Here is a 17,774-nt window from a genome sequence, read left to right as displayed (position 1 = left end):
TGCCTTTTTATAATTCTTAATTGTTGTGTTTCTACTTAATTTTTACCTCCTCAGTAGGTGTTCCAGTTTTTTTTCCCAATCTCCTCTTTCACCTCCATTCATTAGTTGCTCTCACTTCTTCATTTGCTAATAAGATTAAGACCTTTCCATAGTAGACCTTCAATTTCCCTTTTTTCCAACTCAACATCACTCCCCAGAGCTTCATCCAGTGTCTCCTTCTTGTCCATTAGAGGAAGAATTATTCCTCATTGTATATATTTGTTAGGAAGCTACTGTTTACAAAGCACTTTCTTCTTAATACTTTCCCACATCTTCCAACTTTCTCTAGCCCCTGCAAATACCTTCTTGTAGAATTATGTCACTGTTTCTTGCATGACTGTCTTGGGTTCCTATGAACAAGTAAGATGATTCTGATAGTACTTTAACCTTGTTAGATGTGGTTAAAAGTAGGATACGTTTAATTTGGGAGCCCAAAGTGAAATTTTTCAGAAAAGGTCGCTCTGTCATTTAGTTACAGAAGCGCTAGGTGGCTCCACACTCGCAGTCTCTTGTGCAGTGGGGAGTCGGTGGGGCAATACTCGTCTACACTGGTCAGTATGGTCTATGTGAACTTCCCTTGTCATTAAAACTCAGAAACTAAAACCAATATGTTAGATATTAAGTAATTTAATATATTTTATTGCCTCTCGGATTTAATCAATAGAAAGGCATTATGGAAAGATGGTGGGGGATTTTTATCTTATTGCCTAAGAAATAATGTCCTTTACACGGAATGTATAGCCCTGTAGGCTATGGTGATCTTTCATGTCATTAAACCATAATGAGAAAAAGCTGCTCTCTCATAATGAGACAGAACTAAATGGGTCTTTAGAACAATCAATAAAAGATTATTAAGAAAGAAATTTTTCGTTAAGGAGAAGAGAATAGATTTTCTTCTAAGTCCTGCAGTATTGTAATAGTAGAACAGAGTGAGAATTCCTTACGTTAAAAGGTGTTCCTCTCGGGAATTTTTATTAATATTAGTTTTGAATATTCTTTAAAACACATGAAAACTGTTTACATATATATTATAACTATATTAAAATTTGTCTATGTGTATACTCACATATAGATTGATTTATGATATGATCTCAATTTTTTAAAACTTTAATAGTGAAAAATTTCAAACATATGTAAAGAAACAAAAAATATTTTAATGAGCCTTTACTTCCTTATTTGCCTAGCTCCAACAAAAATCAACTTAGCCAATGTTACTCCTTTTATACTCCCATCCTTACACACTCTCCAGGCATATATCATCCATCCCATAAATAAATTTGCGTGTATCTCTCAAAGGTATTTAAAACAAAAAAACCACACTATAAGATCATATATAAAAAATAAGAAATACTTCAATGTCATCAAATATCTACACATCTCCAAATGTCTAACCTAATCTCATGATTTTTTTTGCAGTTTTCTTGAATCTAGATTTTTAAAAATCCACATAATATGATTGATTGGTAAGTCTCTTAAGACCTTTTAATCTAGATACTCCTCTCCATTTCTCTCTCTCCCCTCCCCATTCTTCTTTTATTTTTTGTACTTTTTATAGTTTGCTATTGTACTTCAATAAACAAGATGTTTTCCCTGGAGAGCTCTGAGGGTCTAGGTTTTGCTGATTTCATCCTAGTGGTATCATTTACATGTTCTTCTCTCTCCTGTATTTCTTGTAAATTGGCAATTGAACACAGAGGCTTGCTCAAATTCAGGGTTTTATTTTTATTTTTATTTTTTTGCCAAGAATACCTCAATATTGGTGTGGTTGTCTTCCATTAGAGGTATATAGCAGCTGGTTGTCTTTCTTTTTTTGTGATATCAGACATTAGTGCTTAGATTTATTCATTCATTAAGGGTTGTGTGTTAGGCAGCTCAGGTTGCTATAACAAAATACTATAGACTGGGTGGCATAAACAGTAGAACTTTATTTATTATAGTTTTGAACAACAGAAAGTCCAAATTCAAAGTGCTGGCAAGGTAGGTTTTATTCTCAGGCCTCTTCTCTTGGCTTGTAGGCAGCTGCCACCTTGCTGTGTGCTCATATTGCCTTTCCTCAGGGTGTACACAAATACAGAGAGTGAGCTCACTGGTGACACTTCTCATAGGACATTAATCCCCTTGAATCAGGGCCCACCCTTATGTCTTCATTTAACCTGGATTAAATGGGCCTCCTTAGAGGCCCCATCTCCAAATATAGACACACTGGGGGTTAGGGTTAAACATATAAATTTGAGGAAGCACAAACATTCAGCCCATAACAAGTTGCAAAATGGTGATATTCTAATTCTATGATTCTTTCTTCATTATTAGCTGAATACTTTTATATTTGTTTTGTTTTGTTTTTGTTTTGTTTTGTTTGTTCTTTGAGATGGGGTCCAGGCTGGAGTGCAGTGACGTGATCAAAGCTCACTACAGTGTCAAACTCCTAGCCTCAAGTGATCCTCCCGCCTCAGAGTCCCAGATAGCTGGGACTACAGACACAGGCCACCACACCTAGATTGAATACTTTTATAAAGAGAACTTCCTTTCTTCTATTCTCTGGTCACTCTTTGGTAGGGCTCTTAAAGAAAAAGCAATATAAATGATTGTTTCTTTTCTTTTATTTACCAGTTTTTAAACCAATGAGTTTGTTCCTTAGCATCTTCCAAGAGTAACCAATTAGATTTTTATGTTAAGTTGTTCCTTTTGGTATAGTTATGAACTCCTGGATTTAAATAATCATTATCTGTGGCCTCAGATGAAACCCTTCTAAGCCATGGTTTACCCAGCTCTGAAGTGGGGATAATTATGGCACTATGTCGCAAGGTGATGAGATTTCAATGAAATCATGTCTGTAAAGCACCTAGTGCATTGCTGTATACAAATAGAAACTTGCTAAATAGCAGCAGCAATTGTTGATGTTATGACTAGAATGACAATTGGAAAATACTACTTTAGAATATACTTCAAACTGCTCGTCGAGAAATTCTGCTGTAGTATTTGGAAAATTCTTTTATATGATTGACATTTTGCACTGCCTTTTAACTGCCTATTTTAGGTTTGTTTCTTTTTCATTATACAATCAAAATAATATATTGTAGCAACTTCCTGTTGTTAGAGAGAAATGATTTGATGACTACACATCATATCTAAGAGGTTCAAATATTGATTTCCAGGTCAAAAATCAGATTGATCAAAACAAGTCTGTGATCTTGAAATATGAGCAGTATAGAGATGCAACTTGTCAATAAGGTGTTAAAAAGAAGTAAAACATAGAAAGGTTTTCAAATCTCTGTATATAATTATATGTATGTTTCAAAATCCTTCTGACAACAAATGGTTTTATGACTAATTCTGGGTTGTTACTTCTTGGATGATAAGCTTAAATATGATGCTTGTTTATATTCATGGCCTATAGTTGCTAAAGCCTGGATTTTTACTTAATACAGCAACAAAGCATGCTTAAAACAAAAACAAAAACAAAAACGACAAACTCCTACTATTCTATTAATAGGACTCTATGCTTGTCTTTCATTAAGGTAAAACTGAATTTTTAAAAAAGGAGTGGGAATGAGAGCGATTTCTCTGCTTAATGACTCATTGTCCAGTGAAAAGACATTAATTGAATATGGCCAATTGGTTATGGATCAATATTTTCTTCCAAAATAACTCTCTGGCATTCTAAATTGCTTTATGGGTATAAATACAACTCTAGTTGATGAAATATTTAAATATTCAAGAAGACACGTCAAATATACTAAAATCAACCAGAACTGAATCCCACCTGGAATTTTATTTCCTGTTCAGAGAACACTGAGCAGGGTAATCTGAAGCCTACTTTAAAAAGTAAAGCAAAGGGGAGTTGAGGGTTTTCACTTATCTTCAGTTTTTAAAAATTTAATCATTCTACATTATCATGAAAGCACAGCTTGTGGCAAGGGGTCCTTCATGCCAGCATATCCAATGCATGTCACTGAGCTACAGAATGGCTGCTGTGTGCATGAGCTTATCTTGCTCTAATTTTCCTATCAAGCAGAAGTATGCAGTTAAGATATCTGTCATCAATGATTTTTCTTCAATGCACTAAGATATGGTTATGGTAGGGAAGAAAATTCAGAAAGTTCATATTGCAAATTTACCCAGGAAAAATGTCAAGTTCGAAAATACTACCATGGGCAAGAAATTAATTCACAAGACTCTCTCTAATCAGGTATCACAAAAATGATCTCAGCTCTGTTGAAGTTTTATTTATCTTATTATTCCATTATGACAAATGTGAGAGAATTGGAATTTATTTCTTTAAAAGTAATTATTCTTATTTAATCTGATGAATGTTGCTCTTTTCACTCCACTAATGATTGATGCTAAACTTGAGCCATATGTTCCCATGGTATATTTTGAAATATTTTTACCTCGATTCTAGAGAGAGACTTTGCCAAAATATTTTATTAAATAAGCAGGTCAAAGTGTTTTTCTGCTTTATAATCTCTATAAATATAAATAATTTGAAAGTACTATTGAAAATAATTCCAAAAGAGAGTGGGTTTCTTTGACTTCACATTTTTCATCCAAATAAGAGTGAAAAACAGCACAATCATCTAATGACAGGTCTGAAATTAATTGCTCAAGTTACCCAGATGTTGTCTAAATTTGCAATTTTAAGAAAAATCTGTTTTTTAGTACAAAAGTTACACATGCTTATTGTAAGAAATTGAAACAATTCATGCATTTATAAAATAGCCATTCCTGGTAAGAATTACCAACATTCTAGGAGTTTACCCCAAGACAACTTTGGAAGGCAACTTATATTGTTTTTTAAGTGTTCATGATGGTTATTCTTTTTTTACACATTAATGATTTACCAGGTGCTTAGAAAAAAAAAAAGAAACAACACAAAAATAATTTAAACCTGAGATTCTGACTCTAAATTCCACTCCTCAATAGTCACAACTAATGATACTTCAGTACTGTCTTTCTAGCCCTTTCCGATGTCTGGAAAAAGTATATATGCTTTACAAATCCTTTTTTTTTCAAAAATGCAATACATGTATATTGTACTTGGCAATTTATTTGTATATTTTTTGTTTGACAAAATATTACAATCAACTTTCAACTTTCTATACCCTTTTTAACCAATGCATGATATTCCATTGATTGAATGCCTCATAATTTATTTAACTATGGTTTCTATAGGCATGAAGATTGTTTCCAAATTATTTTTTACTTATTTCAGCCATGTGTTTTATTTTAAAGTTTTCTGTGGTAAAATAAAATTCAAGCAGAAATTTAAATTTCAATTCATAAAAAAAGGATTTGTAAAGCATATATATTTTTTCCAGACATCGGAAAGGGCTAGAAAGACAGTACTGAAGTATCATTAGTTGTGACTATTGAGGAGTGGAATTTAGAGTCAGAATCTCAGGTTTAAATTATTTTTGTGTTGTTTCTTTTTTTTTTTCTAAGCACCTGGTAAATCTTTAATGTGTAAAAAAAGAATAACCATCACGAACACTTAAAAAACAATATAAGTTGTCCTCCAAAGTTGTCTTGGGGTAAATTCCTAGAATGTTGGTAATTCTTACCAGGAATGGCTATTTTATAAATGCATGAATTTAAGTTAAATTTTGCCTGTTACATAAAGGCTTGGGGCTCTCTAGGCAGTAGCGGCAAAAGGAAATGACCAGATGCTCAATGCACTTGACCTTTATGAAATGCCTTGGAAGCTTGTTTCAGCTTCTTCTCATCAGTTCCTGTGGCAGATAATGGAGACCAACTGACCCTTGGTTCCTTGCCTACCTCCCCTAAAAAGCACTTCCTAGTTTCTCATGCAGCAAAAGGTGTCCACGCACACAGCCGCCGTTTCATGATTTTGAGGCAAAGACCGTAAGAACCAAAGAAATGTTGGTCCAGACTTCATCAGTACTAGCAGCCACCTAGGTCTGGACTTTCTGATATCATCATGTTGGTAGCTTGGAATTCGCCATGGTGGAAATATTTACGCTATGGAAATCAGCAAATGCTATACATCACAGCTTTATCCCCGGGAGACCTAGTTGTTAGCACACTCGGCTTGGTGGTAATATGAGCACCACTACTTGGTCCCAATCTCTCAGTGCCTTTTCTACCAGTCTCCTTACTTTCTCTCTTGTTTCTTCCAAGGTATTCTTAGACCGTAGTCAGTATAGCCTGGTCAAAATTCCTCAGTTGATGGTGCTCAGTACTGATTCTGTAAGGCTGCTTTTGCCTGGGAAGATTTCACACAAATCACGGGGCAGTTAAAAGGGCACAGTATCCTGTTTTTGACAGGTAGCATGAAATCGAATGCAGCGTGGAAGATATTGGAGCATTTAAGAACACAGATAGTTATATACGATAGGAAAAAAAAAACACATAGCTCTATGGGGAAAGCTTTTTAACAGTGGTTTTCACTGCCGTGAAATAAAATAAAATTCTACTGTCTTTCAGGGACAACTTGCAGTTTTTACCATCACATGGAGTTACCGTCTGAGGCTTTACAGGGTTATTCACAAAAGCCTTCTGGGCTAAAGTATTATATACCCATTATAGTAACCATAAACTGATGGCCAAGCAGATGTTTAGTCGATTTCTTTAGAAAACTCCAATTATTAAAAGAGGAAAAATGTAAAGAAAGACTTAGACAAAGATCAATAGAAATGGACCATTACATTTTAGAGGTGTTCTTCAGTCTATGGGGGTGTCCTATACAGAGAGCAGAGTGTGAGGGAAGCCACAGTTAATCAAAGGCTCCTTCTGCACTGGAAAATATCCCAACAGTATGTATTCCTCACTTTTTCAGGGCCACTGTTGAGCTAATCACCCCCTAAAGACAGGGGTGTGCTTAGAAATGCTCTTTGGGGGTGCTGAGGACTAATGGCTCATCAGCCCAAGACAAATCATAAAAGGAGGGACAAGGGGGCTTCATCAGAGGGGCGTGCACAGGGAGGGTTTGGGCTTCTTTAACCTATCAGCTGTTAAAGGATGGAGCTGCAGGAAGGCGAGAAACCCAGCACCCCCACCTGTGGGTGGCCGACAGCTAGGAGGAGGAGCTCATCGAGTGTAATTGGCATAAGCTACTCACACCAGACTTTTCAAATATTCCTATTATGCCAGATTCTAACTCCCTAGCCCTGATGACTAGCAATGCTGCAGAGTGGAGGCTTAGGTTGCTAATAAAACATGGGAGCTGCCACTGTCATCCGAGTGGGAGACCAGGGCTCTGTCTTACAGATCCTTCGTTTGGCCCTCATGTGGCTTTCTGAACATTGATGAGACAGAGGGAGCCTCAATCAGAAAGACCCTTCACACCCCTGCGAGAGTTGGAAAGAAGGAAGATAAACTTTAGGGAAAGGCAGCTCTGAGTTCAAACCATGACTACTTCACTTACCGATAGACCATGCGACCTTGGCCATGACCATAAACCTCAGTAGGGATTATGTTCCTGCTTCAGGGGGTAATCGAGAGGATTAGATAAGCCAAGGTAAATAATATACTTATTGAAGAGACTGGCACACAGAACCAAATGTAGTTACTTCATTATTACTATCATCATCATCATCATAGTGTTTATTATCCAGTTATTCAGTGCCTAAATGCCCTTTTCCAAGCATTTCATCCTCCTCTCGCCCATTCATTCATGTATTCGTTCGCTTGATGAGATGTATGGGCCACCTGCAATGAGGAATACAAAGGTGCCTGAGGAATGGCCATGTTGGCAAGGGGTTTCCACATCATCTGGGGAAGAAAGACACTTCCTGATCTACAAGCATCTAGTCCCACCCTCTGCCAACCCACGCTTGCCGTGACAACCAGCGTAACCCTTCTGAACAGCGAATTTGCTCACCCCCCACCCCCGCTGAAAACCTAAGCTCTGTGCAAACACCAGATTTCTTCACATTAGCAAACTATTTCTGTAAAGGCCAGGTATAGTCAACAGGTGTGGTTTTGTGGGCCATCAGTGCCCTGTTGTTGGTACTCAGCTCTACCATCCTAACATGAAAGCAGCCATACACAAATCAATCAGAGAAGCTGGATATGGCTGGATATGGCCCAGGGGCTGTAGTTTTTGGATCCCTGTACCTGACTTATTTCTGCCTTCCTTTTGGACTGAGTCACTTCCTTCTTCCCACCTTATAAGAGATGTTCCCGTCATACCAACTGCACAGGCCAAAAACGCTTCACTCACTCACTTGTGTGTCTTTGACTTGCTGCTCTCAGCCTAAAACACTCTTCTTCTCCCTCTTACCTGGACAAATCAGGCAGGCTTTCCTGGTTTCTACTTCACTATCAATCCTTCCAGACAGCTATGTCCCCTCCCCTCTCTTGCAAGCATGTAACATATCTTCCCCTAACACCCTCCCACTCCTGCACCACGGTGAAGCACCATCAGAGTACCTGTCCATTCACTTGTCTGTGTCCTCCAATAGAAAGCAAGTTCCCTAGAGGTGGGGGAAGGGCATGTCTTTATGTTATTTATTTATTTATTGCACGTTTTAAGTCACAAGCATTTAGGCAGCGCCTACTTCATGCCAAGCACGGTGCAAGGTGATAGATATTCAGCAATAAAAAACAAAAACAAGTATATTATCTTGCCTCAAGATAAGTGGTAAAACGAAACATAAGCAAGTGAATAAGTAATACCACACAAATACAGATTTTATAAAACCTGCTCATGTTAAAAAAAAGGGGGGGATAATGGGGGCAGTGGTGGGAGTAGGCTTGGGTGGGAAGCCTAGTTTGGATGTCGTAGTCAGTCAAAGACTTCCTATTTAAAAGAGAAAAGAAAGGTTGAGAAGGAAGGATGAGAAGGGCTCTGCATGCAGTGTATGCAAGGAAGGAAGTTTTAGGTGACGGAGACAGAGAGCATGAAGTTTCTGTGGCTGGAAGAGCTCAGCTTATTTGGATAGAGCCAGAAGCAGAAGGGTGTAAGGTGAGGTGGCCATGGAAATGTGGTTTCCTTTATTAACACAATAATCCTACAGCCCACCGCAGTGTCTGAAAACTACTAGGTGCTCTCTCAGCCCATGTATGAGAACTGCCTTAGCTGTGTTTCCCAAAAGCATATCCTGAGACAAGAAGTTGATTCAGGAGGTGATGTCAAGAAGCACAATGACAAGTGGACAGCGGGACACGGAAGGAAGCAAAGCCAGCCAGGGGTGTGTCCATGAGTAGGTTGTTCCTGTGGGCAACTGGGGCTCAGTCCCCATGGGCACCCTTTGAGAAACTGTACAGAACACACCTCAGAACTGTCCCACAGAGGGACAAGAACACTGGAGTTTTTAACCCACCAATTTCCATGCACATTGGTTGAAAGCTGCGAGGAAATTAACTCCTGGGAACTTCTACCTGTGCAACTCCAGTCACAGGCCAAGCACACTCATGCTACCTGAGAAAGCCCTTAGCAGACAGACTCAGATGTGTAAGGGAGGTGTGTAAAAGGACTGTCCCCTTGGAGCTGCAGATGCTGGCAGGGTATCAATAGCCTCTTCCACAATAACTAAATAAGTGAATAAGTAGTTGAATGGGTGAATGAAGGAAGGAATAAGTGTAACTGGTGGAAAAGGAGTAAAAATCAGTGAAATAAGCCCAAAGTGGGTGAAAGTTCTTGTCCCAGGGAGTCAGTCCCTTGTGGCAGTGGTGTGCTGGAGCACAGCAGATTGTGCGGATCTCTTCCCAGTGCACATTCAGAGGTATCATGTTGGTAGCTTGGAATTCGCCATGGTAGAAATATTTACGCTATGGAAATCAGCAAATGCTATATATCACAGCTTTATCCCCGGGAGACCTAGTTGTTAGCACACTCGGCTTGGTGGTAATATGAGCACCACTACTTGGTCCCAATCTCTCAGTGCCTTTTCTACCAGTCTCCTTACTCTCTCTTGTTCTACCAAGGCATCCTTCATGCCTAGAGTTGTGTGCCAGGCTTTGGGAGACAGCCTCTCTTTGACTTCACTGCAGACCAAGGATCCCTACAAGTGCCATTAATCAGCCTGTCTTCCACCAACCTATTGCTTTTAACTACGACTTGCAGATTAACCAGAAGGATAAATATCATCTTTCATTGATATTCCTTGTGTGGTTCAATTAATTCAAAGGGGGGAGCTGCTTGCCCTCTTTCCAGGGGAAAACCTTTGTTGTTATTAACTGTAAAGACATCATTCCTGCTATGGGTGATTCTGGTGTGTGGATGCTTATTAAGCCAGAAAACACAGGGCAATTCTATATTCTTTTTCCTAAATGTATTTCTAATAAGGCTACATACAAGGAGACTCTCTGTTGGCTATTTTGTCCATTTTGAAAGTATTTTTTTTTTGTTAGAAACAGAGCTATAGATCATCCAAGACAGTAGTAAAATGAGAGTTCATTGCAGATTTATTTTGGTCTCCTGAACTCAAGGGAAGTGAATGATTAGACCAGTGGTTATGATATTGATTATCTTAGAATGTGCTGGAGGGTGAGGTTTCTGCTTCGTTGGAGGTGAATCGGGAGTTTGAGGAAAGATATTTTATAATTCCGCTTAAGTGGGTAACGGGCTTTTGCCCCTAGTTATGCTTGCAATGTCTAGAAAGGTGAGCTAGTGCACTGCATTACCAGAAAGCAGGCAGTGTGCTGGCTGAGGACGAATGTGCACACACACGCCATGTCTTAGCATCTCTCAGCAAGCTGCTATGCTCATTACAGAGGCCGCTGCAGCTGGAGATCTTGCTCTCGAACTCCTCTCTTGCACCCTCCTTCTACATCCCCACCCCGACACACACACTCATACTGGCCCCCCAGGCTTTTCTCCTTCCTTGCTCTCCTAGGTCTCACCTCCAGTTCTCATCCCATCCTGGCTGCACAACAGAAAGTTATTTTATCTTCCCCTTTCTCCCAGACGAGGATATTGCCCACATTAGGAATAGGCTTTAGTCTTGCAGAGCTGAGCAACTGTAAGACACACAGACCTTTCTGTTTCTAATAGTAAAGGCTTCTCGGAGGGTGTTATCAAGCCAGAGATGGTTCTTTCTCTTTACAATGTCTTCCAAGGTCTTCCTTCTGAATTCCTCCACCCCATCAAGGATAAAAAGAGGAAGGAAAGAGGGAAGGAGGAAAAGAAGGGAGGAAAGAGGGAAGGCGAGAAGGAAGGAAGGAATACAAAGAAAATGACAACAAAGCATCCATTTGGCAATGAGCTTGCAGGTACGTGTGACACACTCAGGAGAAACAGAGAACTTCAAATCACTAAAGCAGCCATGGTGCATGTCTGGGCAAAGAAGACTGCACCATTTGAGAGTCACCTCCAATTCACATGGCCAAAAATTGTTCTTTCCGCAATTCCAGAGATAATTAGAAGAACGCTAACCCAGGGAACCCAGAGACCAGGATCCTAGTTCTAACTCTGCTTCTAGCTGAGTTGAGGAGAGTTAATTTTCCTGTCTATTCTCAGTTTCTTCAGCACAGTAGTAGTAATAATAATAGTAGTAGTTGTAGTAATAGTAGCAGTAGTAGTAGAAGTAGTAAGAAGGGGGAAAAACATGACAAAAAAGGAGAAGATGCGCTGACATTTATTGAGGGCAGTGAGCCTGATGCCTCACATGTGCTCTCTCAGTTAACATGAATAACAACCATTTGAGGTAAATATTATTCTCAACCTCTTTTGACATCCAATTGCCACATTGGCTTCATTCCACTGGCTTATTAAACTTGTCAAGCTTTTCCTCCCCGAGGACTGTCACATAAGCTGTCCCCTCTGCCCACAGCACTTGAGTGCCCCCTTTTTGCATGGCTTCTTCCCATTCCTCTTGCAGGTGTTAGCTTAAACACCCTCAGGCATAACTTTCTGCACCAGAATAGCTTCCCCTCAAACCATCGAACACAACTTGTGATGACTTTATTTGCATGTTCTTTGGGGTTGTGTTTCTCCCATCTAGAACGGAGCCCCATGCTGGGCAGGGACCTTCCTTATCTTTGTCTTTTCTCTGACTCTTTTGCCTTTCTGCTCCCCAACAGCTAGCATATGGTGAGTCCACCATTAGACACCTACCGAATGAAATCAGTGAGTTAGTCTTGATTTAGTAGATGTGGGAACTGAGGTTTGGAGAAGTGAAGTAATTTTACCCAGTGTCACACAGCTAGAAATTGGACTCACACTCAGGTCTGCCTCACCCCAGAGCTGCTCCGCTCCCCCACCTAAGATGGGGTGGTTGGGTGGAGTCCTGGGAGGATTTCTGAAGTTCCCTCCCACTGTATATCTCTCTGCAGCACCAAGAGATCTCAATCCCTTCAAAGAGCCTCCAGTCCCTTCTCCCCACTGTGCCTTGATGTATTCTAATTACAGGCCCAAGCCCCTGGCTGATAAACTCTGGAGGAGTTGATTTTACTCTCCCAAACATGGAATCAACCATCCCTGTAATAAGTTACTCACTCAGCAGGATCTGACTCTTCCGGTGCTATTCAGACATTATCTGTTTAATCCTCACCAAACCCATGCGAATTTGACATTGGTCACACAGTATGATTTCCTTTTAATCAATGAGGACTATGGGGAGGGGAGAGACTTAATCAGAAAGCCCATTGGTATGATACTTAACTCAAGTACAATGTCTTGTGTTTTCAAAGCTCAATGGAAACTAAAAGAAAAAATAATGGTGTGTGTGGTTTCAATAGTCTTGAGCCGCCCTTTCCATATATCTAACATTTTGAACTAGTTAAATACATAATTACCATTCCATCTTAGTTTTATTACATGACAGTGTTAATAATACCTTACTGTTTGTAAAGCACTTTAAGATGAAAAGCCAAGGTAGTTTCTTTATAACTACTAACTACTGAAATTGACTTGATTTGTTTTTATGCCCCTCAACTCTAATTTGTGGCATGTTAATGTCCCAAGGAATTGTGGATGCAACTTTTTGAAGCAGCCATGCTACTCTACCATATCTTTAATGTAGGAATATTAAACTTCATTCACACACATATACATACATGCACACACCCCTACACACACTCGACACTGTTGTCACTAGGAAATATGACCACATATATTAAGTGCCGGGCACAAGACCTGGTCCCTAAGAGGCACTTTAAAGTGGCCACAGTGGACACTCCCTTCTTACCTTACATGTGCGCCTACTGAATACACACTTGCCCAGAGAAATGCATATGTATAAACATCACACAAATCTCCGCATGGATTGGAAGAAGGCAGGACATAAATACATACTCCTTCTCCTTTCGTTCTCTCAGCAGTTCAGAGAGATACAGGAGATATCCCTTTTTACAGATGAGGAAACTTGGAGACACAAAGGGTTATCTCCATGGCTGTAGCATGGGGCTTTGGACTCTGTCCCTCCTTACTGTCTTCTGGAAGAAGTCTTACCAAAGACGCTATCTTGACATGGCACAAGGGGCTGGCACATCCAGTGTCATATGATGAAACCTAGATTTAAGCATTGAACACTTAAAATTGCTCTTTATTCCTACTAACACGAAGAGCTGACGTGAGAAGTAGGCAAATCCACACCACAGGGATAAAGATCAGGTCCCCTTCAGGTCCGAGGTTCTGGGCATCACCCTTGGATTGTGGAGTGGGATAGAATCGCTTCCGAACGCCTCGTCCAGTCCTAGGCAAGAAAAGTAAACAAAGCAAAAAAGATCAGCTTTTCTGGACTACTTGGATGTTGCTTCACTGGGGATGACAGTCATGTAGATTTAGTTAGGGGTTAAGTCTAAATTCCTTATTTTATGGCCTGGAGCATCTTACCAAAGAGCATCCATTATTTGCAGTAATAATATTTGTTAGCATTCAGGGAGTGCCAGGATCTGTTCTATGTAAATGCTTTACACACGTTAGCGTTCACACATATTAACCCATTTTGCTCTTAATACAACTACTGTATCTCCTGGTTAAGTTGTTTCCATGTTAAATATACCGATTTTAGAAAACAACTCAAAACCACTGCACACACAAAAGTGGCCCACAAAACATCGCTTTGCCTGTGAAGGTTTTAAAATGACTTGTTACCCTGAGCCAGTCTTTTCCTATAAAATTTAAATGGCCAATTGAGACAAATCATTGTGAGGCTGTTTTTCCACCACCGATGGAGGTGGCAAGTGTTATGGATAATACTCATTTCACTTTTTGGAAAGTCCTGGGGATCCCGCCAGCTCCAGCAGCCTTCTCGCCCACAGCAATTGATTGTTTCGCATCAAATGGAAAAGCCACCCAGAAGCTATTACCAATGCAAATTTTGACGAGGAAGTCAAGGCATGGGCAAATTAAGCAACTTTCCCGAGGTCATGTTCCAGTGCCCATGCACTTGACCCCTACACAATAACTCCTCTCATTATGCAAAGTGAGCTCATGTTCCTGACAGGGATCCCAAGCTAATTCAAGAAGCTGGAGCTGAATTCCAAAATTAAAATAAGATAAATTGCAATATTGCAACATATGTTAGGATTAAGTGCCATTGATTGACTTTCTTTGGAAATTCAAACTATGAAACGAACAAAGTTTGGCATTTGCTTACTTCCTGTCTTGGGCCACCCCACCTTCTTAGGTGTTTCTTCTTTCAAGAAGACTTTTCTGAGTTTTTGCTCCTAATTTTCTGTGCCTTGTTCCTCACAGATTTATGGTCTACATCACACTAGACTACAAATTAACTGGTAACAAGTTGCAACTTTTAATAGATGACTTAGATATAGCTACCAACACAGAGATATAACCACCAGTGGGGGTTTGAGGCTGAAATACACTGAGCCCTTGTGCTCTGAAATAGCACCTCTTCGATGCTAACCTACCCTTCCTCAAACTTTTAGCTTTAGAATTCTCTGACCATGTCTTTTTAACAATCCGTCTACATTATTCCAAAAGACAGACCGTGTTTATTGCAGAAAATACAAGCCAAACAAAAAGAAGAAAGCAAGGAGACACCCCAAAGTCTTCCTACCTGGAGATATCCATCGTTAACCTGTTGGTACATTGCTTTTCAGGTCTTTGACTGTGGGATTATGTTTCTACCCTCTGCAGCATGACAAGTCTTTGCACACTCAAGCACAGCTATTTTGTCCTTGTATTACTCTCCAAGCAGTGTTTGTCCAGCTTGCCAGACTATTCTTTTAGACACCACCTCCCCAGTCCACACCATCATTCCACCTTTCATCCTCCAGCTTGAACCAAACATGATGCTTCTCCTCAGAAGACCGCGACCTCTCTCAGCCTGGACACTAAGCTCCGTTTGCTATGTCTCATTAGATCAACATCATCCTAATGGCTGCTTTCTCTTGTTTGCTTGTTCTCCACAGCTTTTTGCAATCTTTGCATTTGCAACATGCGGTGGCTATTCTGGAGGCCTGCGGCTGAGTGTGGACTGCGTCAACAAGACAGAAAGTAACCTCAGCATTGACATCGCATTCGCCTACCCGTTCAGGTAGGCAATGGCGGCTCGTGCTTGTTAGCCTTACAGAGAGGAGACTTTCTTCCTTCTGTGGTTTCTCTCGGAAAAATGCAGTCCCCCATGGACTTTTGGGTAAACAGGGTTCTGCCTTAGCCCACAAAATGCCCAGCCTGGAATTGCCAGCCACCACCTCACACTAAGAGGATTTGTGAGTCATACCTTCAAGACAGAATTGACCCTCTTCCCCCCAAAAAGTTACATATACCCCAGTATTGGGGACTATCAATACAGAGACCTCAGTTATATAATTCCTTCCTTCCCATTGTTTCTCCAATCTTATGATCCTCCAAATTCTCTGTAGAATTGTGTGTCACCTCTAACTTTATATGAACTATACAATTCTGACCGATAATGTGTTTAATAATGTTAATATATAATATTATTTCCATGTGCCAAACAGCTGTTCAGCTGTTTAATCTCATTAAGTTATCACAATGACCCTTTGAGGAGAGTACAGTTACCATCACATTTACAAATGAGGAAACTGAGGCTCAGATACATTTGCCCACATTCCCTCAGCGAGTGGCAGAGTCAGGGTTTGAGCCCACATGGCTTGAGCCCAGAGCTTGCATCTCTATTGCTGTACTTAAAGTGCTTAAAATAGCTCTTTTAACCTCTTTATAAATTCAGTATGAAAGATTATACCTTATGTATGTCTGTGCCCTGTTTATAAAATGACAATGAGATGCTAACAGGGCTTGTCCCCACTCTGACATCTTATACTTCTAATCCATATACCCAAAATGGATTAACTGAATTCAATTTTTAAATAGTTTACTTCTGAAAAACCCCCCAAATGCTTGGCACCAAACAACTGGGGTGATTTTTAAAAACGACTTTCAACATAATGTTTTCTAAAACAGGTATGTACAGTTTTCCAAAAATATTTCCCATGGAGCCCTAGATAACTAGTGTTACTAAAAAGAAAGGAATGGAGGAAGGAGGAAAAAGAGAGAGGGAGGGAGGGCAAAAGAAAGGGAGGTTAGGAGAAAGGACTTAAAAATATGATCAAATAAATTCAAGAAATACTCCTTCTCACTTTGCCTTCCTAATTGCACATTGTTAATCACCAAAAGAGGCACAATGTTTTCCAAATACATTTGACCACAGGAACTCTTTTTTTCGTTAAATATCTCAGGGGATTTGTGTGTTATGGAACACATACTTACTGTGAACTTTTCGCAGTCTAAAACAATGGTGCCTCGGTTCATAGGTGATGAATCATGGGGAAGTAGCACTAATACCAGTATTCTGACTCGTTTTTAAGAGCAGAACTGACAAAACTTGTCACACTCCTGCTCAAGTAGATACACTCCTAGCTAACTAATAAGAGAGTAAAGAGCTTGGAAATAGTAAGCATGCAACCCCTGGGAATTTGGTAATAAGAGCTGTGTGGTGCCAGTTGAAGTGGGCATGGAGGTGTTTGACTCCTGCAAGTTCTAGATGAACCCCCGAGGCTTCTGGAAGAGCGCGGCAAGCCAATGCATGCTGCTGGATCAACATGCTGGGTCTAGGATAGGAGGTAAGAATTGCCAATGGCCAAGCAGCAGGGCTGGGATGCTTAGTAACATTGTTCATGGAAGCATAATTGCTTCTACAGTGATTTCCCACCAAGAGATGGGGGAGGAGCAGGGAACTCCAAGAGCAATCCCTGAAGATTTGAAAGGCAACAGGTCCCTAAACATTTAGGCTATTAAAGCACAGGACTCCCAGTCTTTCCTGAAAGCTGGAAAAGTCTGAACAAGAAGCCAGTGTCTGAGTTGGGGTGGGGTGGAGACTAGGCTGATATTTAATTTCGTGTAATCCCTGACTAAGGGTACAATTTGAGAAGACTCTTGGAGCAGTTTCCAGCATTGGGCTTCTTCAGTTTCTTCCTAAGACCACAAACTCAAATGATTGGCCCAGTGAAAGGCTACTGGATAAATTAGATTAAAATGTTTATTGCCATCTATAAATACACCAGCCCCCTCATTTGAAAGATTTTTACTTAGATTCTAAAACAAAGATACTTAGCCATTATTTTTTTAGTAGCAGATCTTTTCCTTCAAACATTGTCATGCTCAGAGGCTCCATATATAAATGTGAGTCACTGAGAAAGTTGGCGTGGTTGCGCGTGGCGGGGGAGGGGTGTGTGTGTGTGAAGCCCCCGGCTGGTGCTACTCAGCCCTCTCCCTGCCACATACCCTGCCCACCCGCCACTGTACAACCTCTGTATTATATCCTGGGTGTGCTAGAAGCAAATGAAAATCCACTGTGCTAGAAAAAAAGCAAGAAACCGTTTGCCACTCTGCTTACCACGTCTGT

The 17,774-nt window shown here is 40.2% G+C and overlaps 1 protein-coding gene across 2 annotated transcripts in view; it reads left to right on the top strand.

Annotated features, from left to right (window-relative positions):
- SYNPR (synaptoporin) overlaps positions 1 to 17,774 on the top strand; it is a 260,262-nt gene that overhangs the window by 145,780 nt on the left and 96,708 nt on the right. For both annotated transcript variants that reach the window (XM_012769924.3, XM_012769925.3), the window contains one exon: positions 15,319 to 15,443. In XM_012769924.3, coding sequence (XP_012625378.1) covers positions 15,319 to 15,443 — 125 coding nt within the window. The remainder of the gene's footprint in view (positions 1 to 15,318; positions 15,444 to 17,774) is intronic.

Source organism: Microcebus murinus, chromosome 30 (assembly GCF_040939455.1).
Source record: "Microcebus murinus isolate Inina chromosome 30, M.murinus_Inina_mat1.0, whole genome shotgun sequence".
NCBI lineage: Eukaryota > Metazoa > Chordata > Mammalia > Primates > Cheirogaleidae > Microcebus > Microcebus murinus.
This window is presented reverse-complemented; position numbering and strand designations above follow the sequence as displayed.